General features: G+C 39.5%; 1 protein-coding gene across 3 annotated transcripts in view; it reads right to left on the bottom strand.

The window, feature by feature from the left end:
• The window catches only part of ARHGEF4 (Rho guanine nucleotide exchange factor 4), a 259,115-nt gene that overhangs the window by 114,113 nt on the left and 126,920 nt on the right, over nt 1-18,082 (bottom strand). For 2 of the 3 annotated variants that reach the window (XM_040348980.1, XM_040348981.1), the window contains exons 2-4: nt 13,173-16,595; nt 9,089-9,388; nt 813-948 (exon numbers count right to left, since the gene is read on the bottom strand). In XM_040348980.1, the coding sequence (XP_040204914.1) occupies nt 813-948; nt 9,089-9,388; nt 13,173-16,595 (3,859 nt within the window). The remainder of the gene's footprint in view (nt 1-812; nt 949-9,088; nt 9,389-13,172; nt 16,596-18,082) is intronic. The other variant, XM_040348982.1, reaches the window with a different exon arrangement.

The raw sequence follows: 18,082 nt of genomic DNA, 5'->3' as shown, positions 1-18,082 counted from the left end.
GTAGAGGGGTGGTCTGCCTAAATGAAATTGTCCTGCATTCTGCCATAGCTCCACTTTTGTCTTTCCAGATCCATTAGGCCACAGGTGTCAAACACAAGGCCCGCGGGCCGAATCTGGCCCTCCAGGCCATTTCATGTGGCCCTTGCACCTCTCCTGCAGCTGCAGGAGAGCTCCAGCCCTCCTCTGGTCCTCTTCCAGACCCTTACTTTCTGCTTTCAAGCAATGCATCCAGCTTCTTCCCAGCAGCAGCATAAGGAAAGAAGGGGTGCACTGTGTTGTAAGAGAGGGGGACTCAACTTCTGATGGTGGGGTGGCTCTTGACATCTAATGTAAGGGGAGGGGATGCACTGGACATCTAATCTTACAGAAACAACTGACCCTTTTGAGGGCAATCATAATGCTGATGCGGCCCACGATGAAATAGAGTTTGACACCCCTGCATTAGGCAATGATTCCCTGATACTTCTCCATAACACCGTAGCTATAGGGAACACAACTTAGCGCAACAGATGCATTGTTTGGGTGGTCAGCGAAAGGCAGCCAATCAAGGCTTGTGCTTTTTACATTTTCGATTCCTTGGCTATGGTGTTAAGAAAGGAGTAGCATGGAATCAGTGGTCTCTCTGGGCTATCTTTTCGGTTTTCATGACAGCAGGAAGAGTGGGAGACAGGAGATCATCAATTCATTTTCTACTTTTAGGTTCACTAAAAGTAAATGTAAAAAAAAAATACTAAAGTTGTAAAAGGTTGAACTTAACAGATATGTTTTTTTTACAATCTAGTTACCCTATGTTTCTATGTTAATGTACCTACCTGGAAATGTAACCCGTCTGCCACAACCCACAAGATCCAGTCTGGTTGGTGTGCTTTGAGAAAACGAGTGTAGTTTCAAAGGAAGGAAGCGAAAAATTTCATATGGTATGGTGGACTTACTTCCATTCATTCTTACCTAAGAAGGAATAGAAGTGTAAGACTTTTCTCCAATCCCACCTTTCCATCCAACCCACCCTATGGACCATAGAATGCCACTTAGGGTGACATATACAATTTTTTTTATTGCATTAAAGATTAGTTCATTGGAAAGAACAATGTGTTAAAAAAAATCAGGAATATACCGTAAACAACAAGAAAACAGAGAAATGTTGTTAGTAATGATCGTTGTTACCTGTGCACAACAAAATTGTCTAAGTAGGAAAAGAGATTGAAAAACATAGAGTTATTGTAAAATGTGTAAATGTCTTATAGAGATCATTCAATAAAACGGTGCAGACTATTGTGCAGGAACTATACCAAGCAATCAAACTACAGCTATCATCAGTTTAAACAGTATATTGAAATGTTTTTTTTTGTGGATTGGTTATTAAAGGACATTGCCCTGTTCCTAATTTAATTAAAAAGGAGGATATACAGGACACTGTGCAAGGAAACGGGTTGCATGCCAGCTTTCATATCTTTATTCAAAGCACCGTTTCTACATTTCCACCTACCTGAAGTCTCTGTCTATCAGACACCTGTTGGCCACTTAGAGTACTGCCTTTATGGTAGCTGCCTATTCCACTCACATTCTAAAGCACAGCGGTCTCCAATCTCTGGCCCAGGGGCACCACTGCACTTTCATTGTTTAGGCTTAGGGTCTTTTTAAACCTATTGTAAAGGATTGGTATCAAATGTAGGGCTTTAAGGACACAGCCACTCGCTGGTTCTTCTTTTTAAGGGATTTGTTTGCCCATTTTTATGAAAAAGACGTTCGGCAAACAAACATAGATTTCCCTCGCAGGGGTTTCAGCATTCCCTTTTCCATCGACAAAACGACATTCAGCCTAGTTGGCTTTCACTTGCAGCACTGCTGCTCTGGCCTTACACTCCAGGCCCTTGTCAGTCTTGTACAGACTGTTTCACAGACCACCTTGGTGCATATAGCTAGTAGCCTCTTGCTGCACTTGCTCCCCTGTGGAGCCCTCCTGACTCCTGGTACAGACTTCCTATCTGCCGGGGTGGAGCCCAGAACTATAGTCAGGTTGTTACTAAAAACCCAGCACATGCCTGACCAATCAGTATGCTGGCTGTTCTCAAATCCAGGACCCAGGACTGGGTATTTCATCCCACCAGGTTCTCTCAGAAATCCCCGGGCTCCAGGTCCCAAAGTGGACCTTTCTAAGAAAGGAGGAAACTGAAAAGCTAGTTTCCTCTTCATGTTACAAGCTCCCTGGAGCCCCTCAACCCGTCCGCTTGAGAATTCTGGGTCTCAGCCTCCTTCTAGACCATGGCAAGGCAACGCTCTGCCACAATATGCATATGCAGTTAGGTATCTACAAAATGTGCTGTTTGGGTTTATGCATTAATGCGTTTTAATGTGGATTTATGTTAACGCGTTCCTCAAAAGTAGGGATAAACAATTATAATAGAGTTTCTATGGTGCACGTGCACAAAAATCTGAAAGAAAAAAAATACATGTGTTGTTTTGTGCATTCACCATTCATTGCTGTGGGATTGTGCTTATCAAGCGTGAATGTTACATGTTCTTTTTCGTGCTAAGCTTCAGTGCATAGAAGTGAACTAATCTCACAGGAATGAATGGAATGTCTACTAGAAAATGGTGTAAATATTGCCCTAAAATGTTTACACCCTTCATCATCAGCTATGGCGATCTTCAGACCTTCATTTGCCTTTACATAAGATTACTTTTATCAGTTTCATCATTTGTATGGATCTGGTTATGCTTCCCATTCAGAGTGACAATTTCCCCTGAAATCAGTAATCTGGAAGTTTCTGCTTGATCTGCTCCATTGCATGAACCTGCACATGATTTTACAATTATGAAAAGATTGTTCAATAACAATAGTTTGGCACTTTAAACATGTCTCTACATTTATGGGCCATCTAAAATATATAGTTAACTCAAAATCGGGCACAACACTGCCCGATTTTGGTTAAGGCTGGTTTCACACTTAAAACGGATACAGCTGACAGCAGGGGTCCGGTGCGTCCCTGTTTTCCGTTTCAGGGATGAATCAGGCTTGGATTTTTGCCTGAATTCGGACCTGTAAAGGAGCCAAAAACACACAGGACCCCTGTGAAATTTGCTCTGCAGCCGCTCCGGGGCTGTGTGAACTGGCTCTATTGAGAGCCAGTCACAACCTCCTGTCATGCTAATTGTATGCGGGGAAACCCAAATCCATATTGCATAAGTGTGAACCCAGCCTAATGCCTAGTACACACGACCAGGATTCCAGACAGGAAAGGGTCAGTCGGAAATCCCTAGGGGAAAACCGAGAACCTGCTCTCTACTTTTCCCCCGTACAGACGATCGGTTTTCCCGTCAGGAAAACTCAGATGAGAGAGCTTTTTCCCCACAGGAAAACTGCCAAAAATGTCTGGTTTCTGCTACACAACGCCGGGTTTTCTGACGGGAATCCCGGCGGAAAAAAAGAGTGCTGGTTCTCTTTTTTTGTCTGGCGGGTTTGGCAGTTTTTCCTGTTGGAGGCATGAGGGTGTACGCAAACTGGCAGTTTTAACTATACCCGGCCAAGGTTCACCCCCTTGGTCTGGTTCATTTGTGTAATGTGATTGCTGCAAACCATGCCTGTGTATGGTGAAGCATTCCATGCCCTGCACTGTATGGAAGAGGTGGTCGGAGGCACAGTTGACTTGTAGTCAAATATGGTGTGTTTCAGTGTGAGTCCAAACCATGCCTGAGCACAAAACCCTCCATAGATCAGTGAGTATTGAAGAAGGGATCACTTTGGTCTGGACGGCAGAGGTTATGATGGAAGCGTGCCTGGGAATGCCTCCTTTCAAGCAGAGGTTTCCCGGAGACCAGTGGGGGAGAGGGGACAATTGTACTCGAGCACGATTCCCAACAAACGTGCTCAGCATGTGTACACCCTTAGTGTAAATAATCAGAATCTGCAATGTGCACTTCTGAGCTCTGTATTCTGCGCATTATGCATTCCTGAACCTTGTGCCCTGTGCAATACACAGTTCTGAGCCCTGATCGCACACACCTTTTGGAGCAACGAGTGGCACATGGAGTCAGGGAGTTAACGGTGGGGGGGTAAAAATACCTGCACCTATTTTCTGAGAACAAAAACCCTGGTCATGAAAACCAGGCATCTATCATTTTTGTTTAATGAAAGGTCTTTTCATATCTACTGGATTTCACCCTCTGCTTCTGAAGCAAAGAATGAGTATTAACTATGTATAAAAAGCCTATAATAGTTCAATGATAGAAGGGAGAAGATTTTGCCATACCAACTCATTAGATTTTCCAGTGCAGAGCAGAAAATTAAATGAGGCATGTGGCTGGCTGCTATGGGCAACAGCAGGATATTCATTTGATTCACGTTTCAATACTACATGAAGTTGGGAAATGATCAACAAGTATAATGCATAAGTGGTGCGAATAGTGAACTTAATATATAGTTATTTACTTACTACTACTAGTTATTTACTTACTACTACAGAGGACAAGGGGGTAGTCTTTATGTCTGGAAGAAAAGTGATTTAACTTCCAAATACAAAAAGGCTTCTTCACAGTAAGAACTGTGAAAATGTGGAAAGACTCTGGTTCTGGCCAGCTCAGTAGATTGTTTAAAAAAAGGCCTTGGTGAATTTCTAAATGTACACAATATAACTGAATACTAATATTTATAGGTAAAGTCAATGCAGGGAATATCCAATTGCCTCTTGGGTGATCAGGAAGGGTTTTTTAGTTCATGCTTTATTGTTTTTTTTTGGGGGGGGGGGGGTTTGTTTTTTACTTCTTCTGGATCAACTGTAAGTAAAGGATTGTGTATGTGGAGGTTTGTGTGTTTTTTTTTTCTCAGTGGGTTGAACTGGATGTGTCTTTTTTTCAACGAGATTAGCTATTTAACTACCGGTATCTAACATTTGAAGAACTCTACAGAACTACTACAGGACACTAACCGCAAGGCAGCAGGGTGTAAATATTAAACAATGTATTTTATTTGTATCATAAATGTATAATCCATCCTCAAAGTGAACCTGCCACAAACCTGGGAAATTCGACCTGATAATATGACCAAAAATGCATAAGTAGAGGTTACGCTCAGCAGAAACTAGATGTTGCAAGTCGAGTAGATTCAGAAATAATGACAGTTATGTTTGCCTGAAAATCACAAATTTTCCTTTGTATGTCGAGTAGGACACTGCTTACTTCCACCTGCTGAGCCATCCAGTAAGTCTTTTAGTGTGTTGGGTGATAGGAATCCCTGCTTATGCTTTTTTTCATCATATGCTCAGTTAATATATGTCAGGTTTAAGAAGGTTTTACTTTAAACTAGGACTGTGGCCAGGCTATAGATATTTACATATACTTAACAATCCTTACTGACCTCTGTAGCTGAAGGCACTGTGAAAAAATCCATCCATAAAGTTTACAGTAAAACCACTTTTATTAAAATTTCTCCAATGTAGATCTTGGGACCCAACACTGGCCACCAGCTGGCATTTACCTCTGGCTAGTGGGAGGGAGGATTAGAATGGACTGTGTTTTATAGCACCAGAGTGTATATCTACCATATTCAGGGCATTCCCTTTATAGTCAGGGCCTAGGGGGCATAGACTTTGCCCTTGAACCAGGTTTTACAAACATTCACAAGTGGTTTTGACAACGTCTTGTTTGCAAACTGTTATTGGTGCAACTGTTATTTGCCTCTGTTTACAATCGCTTGTTATAATTAGTTGTTATTTGCACTTCTTGGCGGGAATAAATAACAATTCTGGTGTGTCAGACAGAATTAGAGGTTAGAGGTTAACACCAGGAACAGGCAAATCCAAATAATCGTTTGGGATAAATGCTGCATAAAATTTGAGGATGAATGACCCCACAGTTTCTGTAGCTACAGAGAACAGCTATTGCATGTTTTAAAGTGTATTGATTACTTATTAAGAAAATGTAAATATGTAAATGTCCATACCCTGGCTACAGTTCTACTTTAGCGTGACAACAATACACATATGTATATGTGATGCATCTTCAAAAGCCATATTCTGCCACCACCGCCACCACTGCTTGGGAAAACTGGATGAATAGTTCATCTCTATAACAAGATGTAACTTGAATGAACCGCCTTGGAATGCGAAAAGCTTCTCTTGCCACCCAAAGAGAGGACAGGAAATGTGAAACTTTGGAGGTTTCACTAAAATAAAAAATAAACTATGAATTGGTGTTTGCTTTAGTTATGTCTGACATAGTATGCTTCATTAGAAAATACAGTAGAATCCCCAATTTACATTGACTACGGTAATTCAAATAATTGTTAATACAGTTTGGTCCCAGTTATATCCTATGGAAATATACCACCAATATTGTCTCTATGAATTGCATGGCCGTTTAGGGCACATCTCTCCTGATGTTGGACTCTACATCAATGTTCTGGCTACAATGTCATTAAACTGCTTTGTTAAAGGGAATCTGACAGGGTAAAAATATGGGATCTGCCATTGCTATCTTAAAGGTACAGTACATATTCTCGCACTATCCTGCTCATCCTTTCTTCACTGCCTTGTGAGTCACTGACCCTGAACCAGCATTTGTATGTTGGTAGTTCCAGACACCAAAGCTTGTCCAGTAACTCAGCAAGAATGAAGATAGCATGAGAATTGCCTCCTTGGAACAGCCTTCTTTTCTATTACATCAGAAAGCTATGGCTAATATATATCTACAAGGCTGTATGACCTCAAGGCTGTATGACCTCAATCACTGTATTTCTAATATATATGTATGTGTATATATATATATATATATATATATATATATATATATATATATATATATATATATATACATATATATATATATATATATATATATATATATATATATATATATATACGTATTAATATATATATTATTTTGTAATTTAATTTATAACATGTTTATGGTCATCTTAGCATCTACATAAAGCTCTCTGTCTCCTTGATATTATTCCCAGAAATCCTGGGAGAAATTGTGTTTTTTTATTATTATTTTTTTCTTCTATGAACAAATTTACTGCTGGCATGCAAACTGTATGATATAGTTGCAGAAGCCCACATCTTTGGTAAACTTCAACCAGTTTAATTCCTCCAGATGATTTGTACAGTAGGTACTAATTTATCCTCTGCACAGCACTGCATGGTTTCCATAAATGTTATGCAGTCTGAATCTAGGTCTTTTAATCTAAATCTGTCATGGGGACAAAACGTTTGTTTTAGAAATGCAGTTTAGAAGTCAGTAAGGATTTTTTTTTTTAAAAGGTCTGGACACACCTTTGTCTGCAAAAATAGTGACAATTAAAGTGTTGCCCCTTTGGTAACAATTGACCAACATACTGAGCGCTATAAAAGTATAGGAATATTGATGCATGTAGATGTATGATGCAGGCAGCTTAATTTTAATTCCTATACCCGGCAGGCCAGCCCCTATGGAGGAAAAAATATTTTTAGGTGGCTATTGTTTACAACTACTTCAATTTCGAATTTTTGTTTGGCTGAATTTTTAGAGCTTTCTATTCAGCAAATACTCTAACAATTTAAAGGGACCACTAAACTATAACAAAGCATTGTTCCACAAATCTAATAATAATTTAATCTGAACAAATAACAATACGATTAGTTGAAGTTTTTTAGCTTGCAACTGCACAGCTCCAAACTATTCCCTAATTAGAGACACTGGCCTTCTTTCAGAAACTAATCCTCAGCGTTCCATGCTGTTTAGTCTGATCTGTATTGCTATTGTAGTATCCAACCTCTAAAATATTCCCTTAGTTCCTTTCAGATATTACTCTTAAGCCCTGTACACACGGGCAAGAATCTCGTCAGGAAAAAAACATCGTTTTCCCTGACGAGATTCTTGGCAAGAATCTTATGCCGCCCGAGTGTACAGACTCCCGTTTCAAAAGAACAGCGGTTATCTTCAAAGGAAAGAACGCGGTGACGTCACCGTGTACGACGAGCATGCGCTCGTCACATTCTATGCCGTCGCCGCCATCTTGCTGCACCCTACCTATGCCTATGCCTAGGAAGCATAACGCGCATGCGTAAAAGTCATTTTGAGCATGCGTGGGTTTCCACAGCGACAGGTAAGCATACACACTCTCGGGTTTCTCGGCAAGAAAACTGCAGAGAATCTCACGACGAGAAAAATAGACATGTTCTCTATTTTTCTTGTCGAGATTCTGGGCAGAATTCCAGACGAGAAACCTGAAAGCCTCGTACACACGCTCGATTTACCTGGCAAGAAAGCTCTGGCAGCAATTTTCTTGCTGGTTCTTGCCGAGAAAAACTAGCGTGTGTACGAGGCCTAAAGGATAAGTAGTTAAAAAAGCATCACCATTGATGATCAGTATCCTTTGTCTTAACATTTTGCACTGAACAGCACCCCTCTTGCCCATCTAAGTTTGAGGTATGATGCTGAGTAGTCTGTAAGTAAGCTGCCATTATATGCTAAGTGACAGCTGAAATTTCAGGTGACAGCTGAAATTACGCATGGCAGTATTTACAATTACAAATGATCGCAGCTGTGTTTGGATTCTAGTACAAACCTTTGTGAATATGCCAGGAAGCTGTCACTGTACTGGGACAAACGTAGTCAGGGAATGGCGTGGCTGCATTTGATTGACCCAGTACAGGTGATATCTTCCTACTGGGCTCGCTCTGGTCGGTTCCGACTAGGACCCAAACACACCTGAGCTCATTACTAATGCAAAGGAAGTCATCTGTAGCTATTGTTCCCTACTATGCTGCCATTATTCTAAATATTTCAGCTCTGATAAGGGCCTGAAAAATTTAGATATCAGTCCTTCAACGTTACTAAAACTATTTTATGTAAGCCAATTTGTAGTTTCTGTTCTGGACCTAGCGAATAAAGTTTACCAAAATTTTAATTTCGGCATGGCTGTAAGCCCCACCTCCGCGTAAATGCCACCCTTATCTACCAATCCACACCCATGTTTTAGCTGTGAAAGTTTGTCACTTAAAAGCAGGTGCAAGTGAAAGATTTGCATTTGTCATAGTATAGAAGAAGCATGCAAAGACAGGAGAGAAGCAACAAGAGGACAGATCAAGAGGATGGATGTCATTCTTACTTGTGTGTTCTTCGTTGGGTTTTGTGCTGGAATAGAGACTCCTGACTTGTTTACATTCATTGACTGCTTTGTCTGATTTACCCATAGGTCGTCACAGCTGAAACTCCTGTAGAGTAATTGAGTCTTTCTTTTCTCTGAGTTCTTCCTGCATCCAGCAGAGACCAGCAGGGGTAATGTGGATGTTTTATTGGTAGTGTCGGTGTTAGGGAAAGTGAAAACCAGCAGCTCAGAGGTCTTCCTCTTCTGGAGTATTTTCTCTCTTTGCATCTTTATAGGTGTTGTTTGATTTGGTCTATTATCCTGTTTTCATCAGTATTAAGTAAAAACTATGTAAGATCAGGTTGTGCTGACACTCACCTTAGGCCCTATTCACACCTGAGCGATTTTCTACTGGAAGCATAAAGCTCTAAAACATGTTACAAGGCAAATTCCATCCATTTCAATGGCCCATGTTCACATCTGAGCATCTGTAGCAAAATGCCTGTTTTTTAAAAAAGCACACAGGCTTGTTTTTGGAACATTCAAGGCAGATTGGGCCATACAGACTTCAATGGGAATGCCTGAAAATGTGTGACATGTGTATTTTACGAGCACTTTGTTGCACGTTTTCAGCAGCTCTCCACCCTAATTTCCTCCACCTTTTCTACCCTAGTGCTTTCTGTTGGCTAAACAAAAACACCTGAAGTTGTAAACGCTTGTAATATACTTCTATAAATGATCATATGAAAAGGCCTCAAAATTGCTCCGCTCAGGTGTGAATGCAGCCTTAATGATGTTAAAGTAGAAGTCAAGGGATTTTTTAAACTTTAGCAAACTTTATGCCTAAACAATAAACCTTATTTTTTTACATTATTGCCGTGCAGCCAGAACTGTTGATATTAAAGAGGGGGTTTTGCCTCATCTAAAAGACTAAACTGCCTGTGCGTCCCATCCCGAAAACTGATAGTAAAGAAAGGGTTCCTCAAAAATGGGATTTTAAATGGACCACAGGCAGTGAGTGATAGGTATAAAAATTACAAAATGTATTATGCTGTACAATAACATAAAACATCAACAAGATAAATAGCCAATGATAAAAACATATATATGGGAGACAAGTGTGGAAACCAGCTGAAGGAAGGAGGGGGGCCTGCAGACTGATGTCCAAGGTGTTTCGATTACACATACAGTGTAGATTTTACTCAGGGACAATGATGGCTTCAATACTTCAAACGCTGTAATTCCCAAATATAAAACAATTTCACCAGCAGTAGACAGACATTCAAGTAATAGGATAAAGGAATCTGTCAGGGCCAGACGGGGAGCGCCAACCCGGATATCAAGGATCGGTATGTGTTCCCAGAGGTTGCTCTTGATCGCTTAATGGATTAACTACAGCAGGTTGCGTCACACTTAATTTGAAAAAAGTTTGTGGCTCATGGAGGATGTAACCAACCAGAGCAATGTTCCTCTGCTATGTGGTGAAACTTATCCAGTAAAGCTCATAGTAGAGGCTTTCCTGTAATCTAAATCCTCATGGCCACTGTTGTTGTAGATGGAATGAAGGTATAAGGTCTGTCGAGTGTGCTACTGGACTCGACAGACCTTATACCTTCATTCCATCCACAATGACAGTGTACCGTTAAAGGCTTACGTTATATATAATTGTTGACTTTCAACCAATTAAGGGTTCTAACCCCATATTTCACATTTCTATGTATGTGACACTCTATGAGTCGACAGGTAGAGAGCCATGAGCTTTCAGTCTGCTTCAATGGTTAGCTTTGCACATAGATTACACTTAACTTTATTAGTCTTTTGGGAGCAGAATAATTTTTGGTAGACATGTGCACAGCCGAAAAAATTGTTAGTTTTCGTTTCATTAATTTTGTTCTTTACGTTTATTAGGTCATTAGTTATGATCGCAATTCGTAAATTTGCAAATTCCAAAATATGAAAATTCTCAAATTTGAAAATACGAAGGAAAATACGAAAATTTTTAAAGAATAACTAACTAACTAACTAATAATAACTATTAAAGTATAGGTATTGGAATTTCCTTTCAAATTTGGCTGTTTGTGAATGTAACGAATATGAATTTATCTGAAGTTACTAATTATCTGAAATAACAAATGCTGCATCTAAACATAAAGAATTGAACAAATTAATAATAATAATAATAATAATAATTATTATAATAATAATAAAAAAAAGGTGTTATTATTATTATTATTTAATAATATTAATTTGTTATATTCCTTTCGTTTAGATATGGCATTTGTTTGTTATTTCGGATAATTCGTAACTTCAGATACATTCGTATTCGTTCACTAACAGACAAATTTGAAAGGAAATTTCAATACCTACAATTTAATAGTTAGTAATAGTTAAGTTATTATTAGTTTGTTATTATTTCAGATTTTCACATTTTTCGGATAATGGGACATATAATTTAATTAAGAAACCCATGCTGAATCTTTTTAGGGCCTATACAGAATTTATTCTCATTGGTATTTCCAGTAATTTTACTGACCACTTATGCCATCTACTGGTAGCTTGACCATAAGACTCAAGCTCTGCATTCACTGTGCACCCTGGTGGACCAGAATATACAAGAGCTGCGGTATTACAAATACGTTCTAATATAAGTCATCAAAATGACAACAATCATTTGTTTCAAATAAATGTCCAGTCCTTGCCTTGAATTTACAGTAGTATCATATGGGTAACCAGCTCATTCATTATATCTAAAAGTATTTTTGATAGGGAATAGCTAAAACTCCTGTAAGGTTTCTTGCCATCTGTGTCCCATTCCCTTCCTTTCCTTTCACGTAGACACAGCAGGAAGTGAAAGGAAGCCTATCAAAAGTGAGGTAAATCCCTTCTTGGAAAATGCCCCCCTTGGAAGATTTCCCCCTCTATTCCTGTTCTGGTTACAACCTAATTATTAAAAATTGTCCTCCATTTCAAACAATAGAGAATTTGCAGTTGCTTCATACAAGATTGGAATCATTCTTTATTTCAAGAGAATTCCAAACTAGCTGATCACATAGGACCCTTTCCAAAGTCTCCACAATAAAAATAGTGTAAAAATTCTATCGACAGCATTTAAACTAGAAGTAAACCACCAAATGAATTTCAGGACTTGGAGCCTCCAGGCCTCCATGCACAAATTTTCGCAGACTAACCTAAGAAAGCAATCCTTTCCATGACTGCTCTACTCTATTACAAATGCTCCATCTTCTCCCATACATGTTCTTTGACCTCCTAATTGGCTGGGCCCAAATGATGTGACTTTGGTGCATGTGCAGGGGAGTTTTTTTTATTATACACTCATGTAAGGACTGTACACTGAGCTGCACACTGCTGACAAGCAGGTGGACGCTTCTATGGCAGAACAGACCTACATAGTCTCTTCTGTCATAAAAAAGCAGCATTTTTAATTAAATAAAGACTTTACTTCCACTTGCAATAAAGGTTCCAAAGCAAAATGACTTATGCACGTATTCTGCAGTATCTCAGGATCCTTCCATTATACACACACAGACATATAGGTTATAGGTAATGTTGTTCAAAGAAGGCAAGGCACAGTCAATTCCTGCTCTACTGTCCCTTCAATCATTGAGTGAGTAGCTTACTAATCAATATATAGCTATTATTTAGCAAAATATCCTTACAGAAGGTCCAATATGTAATAGATAGTGAGGCAGTCTTACTTGGAGCCCCAGCCCGGTGGCATCTCAAGTTACTGATAGCATACATTAATTGGCAGATACGCATGAACCAAACTAGATATGCTATTGGTATCTTGAGACATTGCATGCCAGGTCTCTGAGTGAGGCTACCACTACCACTCTATCCATCACATAATACATACATCATGCTTGAGGTAAGCATATTTTGCCTATTAAAATCTATACAGTAAAATACAAAAAGAAAGCTGTTGAATTGACTGTCCTTCACTTTCAGTCCCAGTGACAATGGTCGCCAGGACAAATAGAGAGAGAGACAATTTCCCAAGTAGGGACACAGAAAGCAATAAAGCCCTTGCATATTTTAATATTGCCCTTCGACAGCATAATCCAAGGAAATAAGAGATACTTACTTCATCACGTAGCATGTCACTTGTTGAAGAAGCAGTATATATGCTAGCCTGAGACTGACTGCTAATGCCACTGTCCTCCTTCTGGAATTCATTTTCTAAAGTGCTCATTGGCCAAGGTTTAAATGCTGTAGATGCTTCTTGTGAGTCCAAATAACCCTCCATTGGAGAGCAGTTTCCAAGAGAAGTCATAGAGGTAGCACTAGCCCTGGAATTACGCAAACTTTTCCGTTGATAGCTAGGCCACTGGCTCTGTGGTTTTGGGCTCATGGGTCGACAAGGCATAGAGTTTAGATCAGAATTGGAGCATATGTTAGAATAAGAAGAAGTGGGTGAATGTTTGCCCAATAAAGGCTGCTCATTTGTGGTAAATGTGGAGCAGCTCATAGAGTGTTCAAATGAAGTTCTTGGATTGACCCCACATTTCGAAGGGCTTCTTTTATCTACATCATCAGTCCTAAGGTTTTGCGAGTTTGTGCTTGTACCTTTGTCACATTTAGATTCTGTGCAATTATTTTCCTTCATTTCAGCAGGAGAACTGCTTAGCAGGTCTGGAACCACTGATGAGTTTTCAATGTTTTCAGTGCCAGGTTCCAATTTCTCCTTAGAAGGTTTCCTTGGTTTGTTTGAGCTCATGACATGTGTTGACAAATTCAACACACTAAGTCTTTTAAGCGAATCTCTTTCTTTGCTTTTTCGTAGTGCTCTCCAGGACATTTGATGAGCTCTCATCTTTTTTCTGTCTTCTTTGCTATCAGTCTCGATTTGTTGCGTCACATTTTCTTTTTCTAGATTTTTAAAATCGAAGAGACTGGAGAAAGACTTATGAGCCCAAGACAACCTCTCTTTTAACCCTTTGCTCTCTACATTTTTATTGCTTTTCATGTCATTGCTTTCAGACTGAGGCTTGGTTAGGTCATTGTCTTGCGAGTTTTCAATAGGTTCTGAAATACAGACATTTACTGTATTGCATCTGAGTCGAGTAAAATTATCTATATCTATTCTTCCAGGTCCAGAGGCCTTTCGCATACTTCTGTTGTACAGAAAACTACTTTCAACTAGTTCATCATCAGATAAGTCTGAGTTATGGTCATCTTTGCATAAAGTTGCAATATGTCTACTGCTTAAAGTTGGGGGTTTAAGAGATTGCATAGGTTTGCATTCTGTGTTGCTTTTTATTTCTGGTGACTTAACATTATCATTGATCTCTGTGTCCTTTTCTGGTTTAACTGGCTCAAGGCCATCTTCTGGTATCTCAGAAACAGGAGACAAAACTGAATGCTCGCTGCTTATATGTGTTATGGTATCATCTTCCACCTTTACGCTATTTCTAGATTGCTCACACTTTTCACAGTTATATTTATTTTCAGTGCCATTAGGGATTTTAGAGGTAGTTTTCTCATCCATATTTACCCTGGCATCAGAAGACATGTCAATGTTCTCTGCTCCTCTTCCAGAAATAGGTGTGTGTGTAGAAGACGAAGTGTCCTCCATATTACTCTCTTTATGGAATGATTCATAACATTCATTTTCATCATTAAAGTCATCATCTGAGAAACTGAATTCTTGATTATCTGAACCATCTGAACTTTCCTCGCTATACAAACATGGAAGAGCATTTGATGAAACTATATGGTCCACACTTGATTCCTCCTCTGCATTATTTGCCTTAGGTAATGCTACATCTTTTGTCTCCGATATCAGAGAGCTATTTTCTGCTTTACAAGGTTCATTTATTGAAACAATTAGATCCACAGTAGACTGCACATCTAAATGGTTTTCCTTGCTTATCTCCATGTCTTTTTCTTCAGAAAAAGGAGAAGTGTAATTTTCTGTACGAGGCCCATCTAACTTGTTATCCCACTGTTGAAGATCTTGTTTATCTTGGCTTGTTTGTAATACTTCATGGTCTACATTGACTGCATGTAAATCTTTCATATCTATATTTTCTTCTGTGATGTTATTGTCCTCAGTTCTGTCTTTTGTGCTGGCTTCATCTTTATTTTTCAGCGTATCTGTGTCTAAATCTCTGTTAGAAGCAAATTTGGAACATTCCTGAATGGATATTTCACTATTGTCTAAATAATTTGTTTGTGAACTCAGTGTTTCTATACATTGTTCTTCAACAGGGTTGATATCGTCAAGTTTGTTTAGTGTTGCCTGGGCACCTGTTCTCTGAATAGATATTATAATCACAGCAGGTTTATTAGAGGAATCGGTAACTGAATTAGTGAGTTGTGATTCTGTTCCTGATGTATTGTATTCCTTTCCATTAACATGCTTCAGTGCATTGTCAATGTCATTTGTGATATGTTGAGGCACAATGGGTTTTGTTGTTGTCTCTGAAGAATTACATTTATAGGCTACTGATGAGTTCCACGCATCATCTTTACATGTATCTGGTTGTGTTGCACCATCATCCTTTGTTGAATCAACATGTAATGTATGTTGTGTATCTCTAGGAAGTGTCTCTTGTTGTGTCCAATGATCTTGAGAGCTGTTATTACAGTCTTTTGAGTCATGGATTTCCTCTTGATAGTTAGCCTCCTGAGCTTGAATCTCTTCTTCCGTTGATGTCCTCATTAAAATTCCATTACATTGATCAAGGCATATAGAAGATGTATTCAGATTTAGATTTTCTGTAGAGAAAGACTTTGTAATTGCACTTGTCTCCTTAATTCTTGTGTTGTTATTATATTCTATTGGACTTGTGACATTGTAAGATGTGGCTTTTAAATGAATGTTAGGAAGGCTTTGATGATATTCACTTAAATAGGCAACTGTTAAAGTATCTGATCTTGCACAGGATAGACATCCTTCTGATAGGGATATGTTGTTCACTCCTCTTTGTTTAGCTGAAGTGCTTATTAAACAACTTTGTGTGTCTATACGTATTGCTAAGTCATCATGCTGATCATTCACAGGTACATTATTGTTCTCTGTATCATCCCTAGTTCTTAGATCTGAGAATAGCAAATCATTTGTTATGATCAGTTCCTTGTCTGTATCTTCTATTTCTGTGCTGCTCAGATCAGATGTAAGACTTTTCTCAGATAAAATGGGTTGTGTTTGTAAACAGAAAGAGAACTTTGCTTGATCATTTTGGCTGCATAAAGTGTCTCTTGAAAAATATGTGTTTGAATGAATGTTGTTCTGGATATCGGAATACACAGATTTGTTTTTTTCCAGTAATAGACAGTCTGATCTTTTGTTCAGTTCATCTGTTGTGTCGCTGCAGACTGAGTCAATGTCCGATACACTTTCAAACACTTCACTTTTTAATTCAGATGGACTTTCACTGAAGTATGACCTAGTTTCAAAGTAATCTTCATCCTGGTCTAGACTGTATCCAGGCTCGCAGTGCTCAGCATCGGGGTCTTCATTAAATTCTAATTTGTTGTCCGAATCTTCAGTTATGTCAGGACTCTGTAATGATAAACACATGTAAGTTCCTGATATATATTAAAAAAAACTTTACATTTTTAAATAACCAAAATCTAATTATATATTTTAAATACAGAAATATAATAGGAGATAATTATTTAAAAGATACTCAAATTGTAAACATTTAAGAAAAACCTATTACAGGAAAAGTAGGATCCTTCTGCACTGCTGTGACTTGTTTTGAGCAGACAGGGGGGTAAATCCCACTGACGGCTGTCGCCACAGAGCCGGTCCAGACTCGGGGCAGATTGCGACAATGAAGTTAGAATCCACCCACATGCCCCTGGACCAATGCCCTAGCTCAGCCTCTGAGCCGCTGAAAGCTCGAGCCGTCCACTCCCGCCCCCTCCACAGCTCAGCGCTCCAGTGAGTGAGGGGGCAGAGTAGACATCAACATGGGGACAAGATGCTTTGGGGAGGGGAAGCTTCACAAAAGCACCCCCCAATGTTGAGGACATGTGACCTGGTATGGTTCAGGAGGGGGGCGCTCCCTCATCCCCCCTTTTTTGGCCTGCCAGGCTGCATGCTCGGATAAGGGTTTGGTATGGATTTTGGGGGGGGGCCCACGCAATTGTTTTTTTTTTAATTTTGGCAAAGTGTTCCCCTTAAAATCCACACTAGACCTGAAGGGCCTGGTAAGGATTGGGGGGGCATTTTTCATTGCCAGCATTCTTTTTTTTTTACGTTCAGCTGTCAGTGGGGAAACCTGCTGACAGCTGATGATTCATCGGTTGTCAAGGACACAGCGACCAGCTTCTTGGTGTTCTTTTTTTTTTACATTCAGCTGTCAGTGGGGAAACCCGCTGACAGCTGATGATTCATCGGTTGTCAAGGACACAGAAACCAGCTTCCCGGTGTTATGTAAAATTAGTCAACTCATCAGAAACTCAACCGCCTCGTCCCTGAGATCCCTCCATTGGCTGCCCATAAAGGACCAAGTCGCTTTCAAGGCCTTATGCCTAAAGCACAAATGTGTACACGGAAGCGCGCCCTTATATTTAAGTGAGAAAATAAAACAACAAAACCCAAATCGAGTTCTTAGATTAACTAACCAAAAATTATTACAAATTCCCAAAGTCCGATATAAGACCAAAGGAGAACGTCGTTTTTCAGTTCAAGGACCTCGACTATGGAACGCTTTACCAACTAATATCTGAATGGAAATTAATCACCTGGCCTTCAGAAAAAAACTAAAGACCCATCTATTCTGAGGGTCAAACTGAAGGAAAATGGAGGCCAAGCGCCTTGAGGCGATTCAGTTCGCATTTGTAGCGCTATATAAGTAATTCACTCACTCACTCGCCTCACTTCCAGTTTCTTTAAACCATCAGTAATTGGAGATTTTAACGAATTGCTGTTTGGACACAACACCAGCAGCCGTTTGCAGTCCGCTGCATGATATAATGAGCAGAGATTGTTACTCGCTCCGATACTAACTAACAAAATGGCCACCTCCTAGGCGGCAACAA

This window comes from Rana temporaria, chromosome 4, assembly GCF_905171775.1.
Source record: "Rana temporaria chromosome 4, aRanTem1.1, whole genome shotgun sequence".
Classification (NCBI taxonomy): domain Eukaryota; kingdom Metazoa; phylum Chordata; class Amphibia; order Anura; family Ranidae; genus Rana; species Rana temporaria.
The sequence above is the reverse complement of the archived record's forward strand: the minus strand, read 5'-3'. Positions and strand labels throughout refer to the sequence as shown.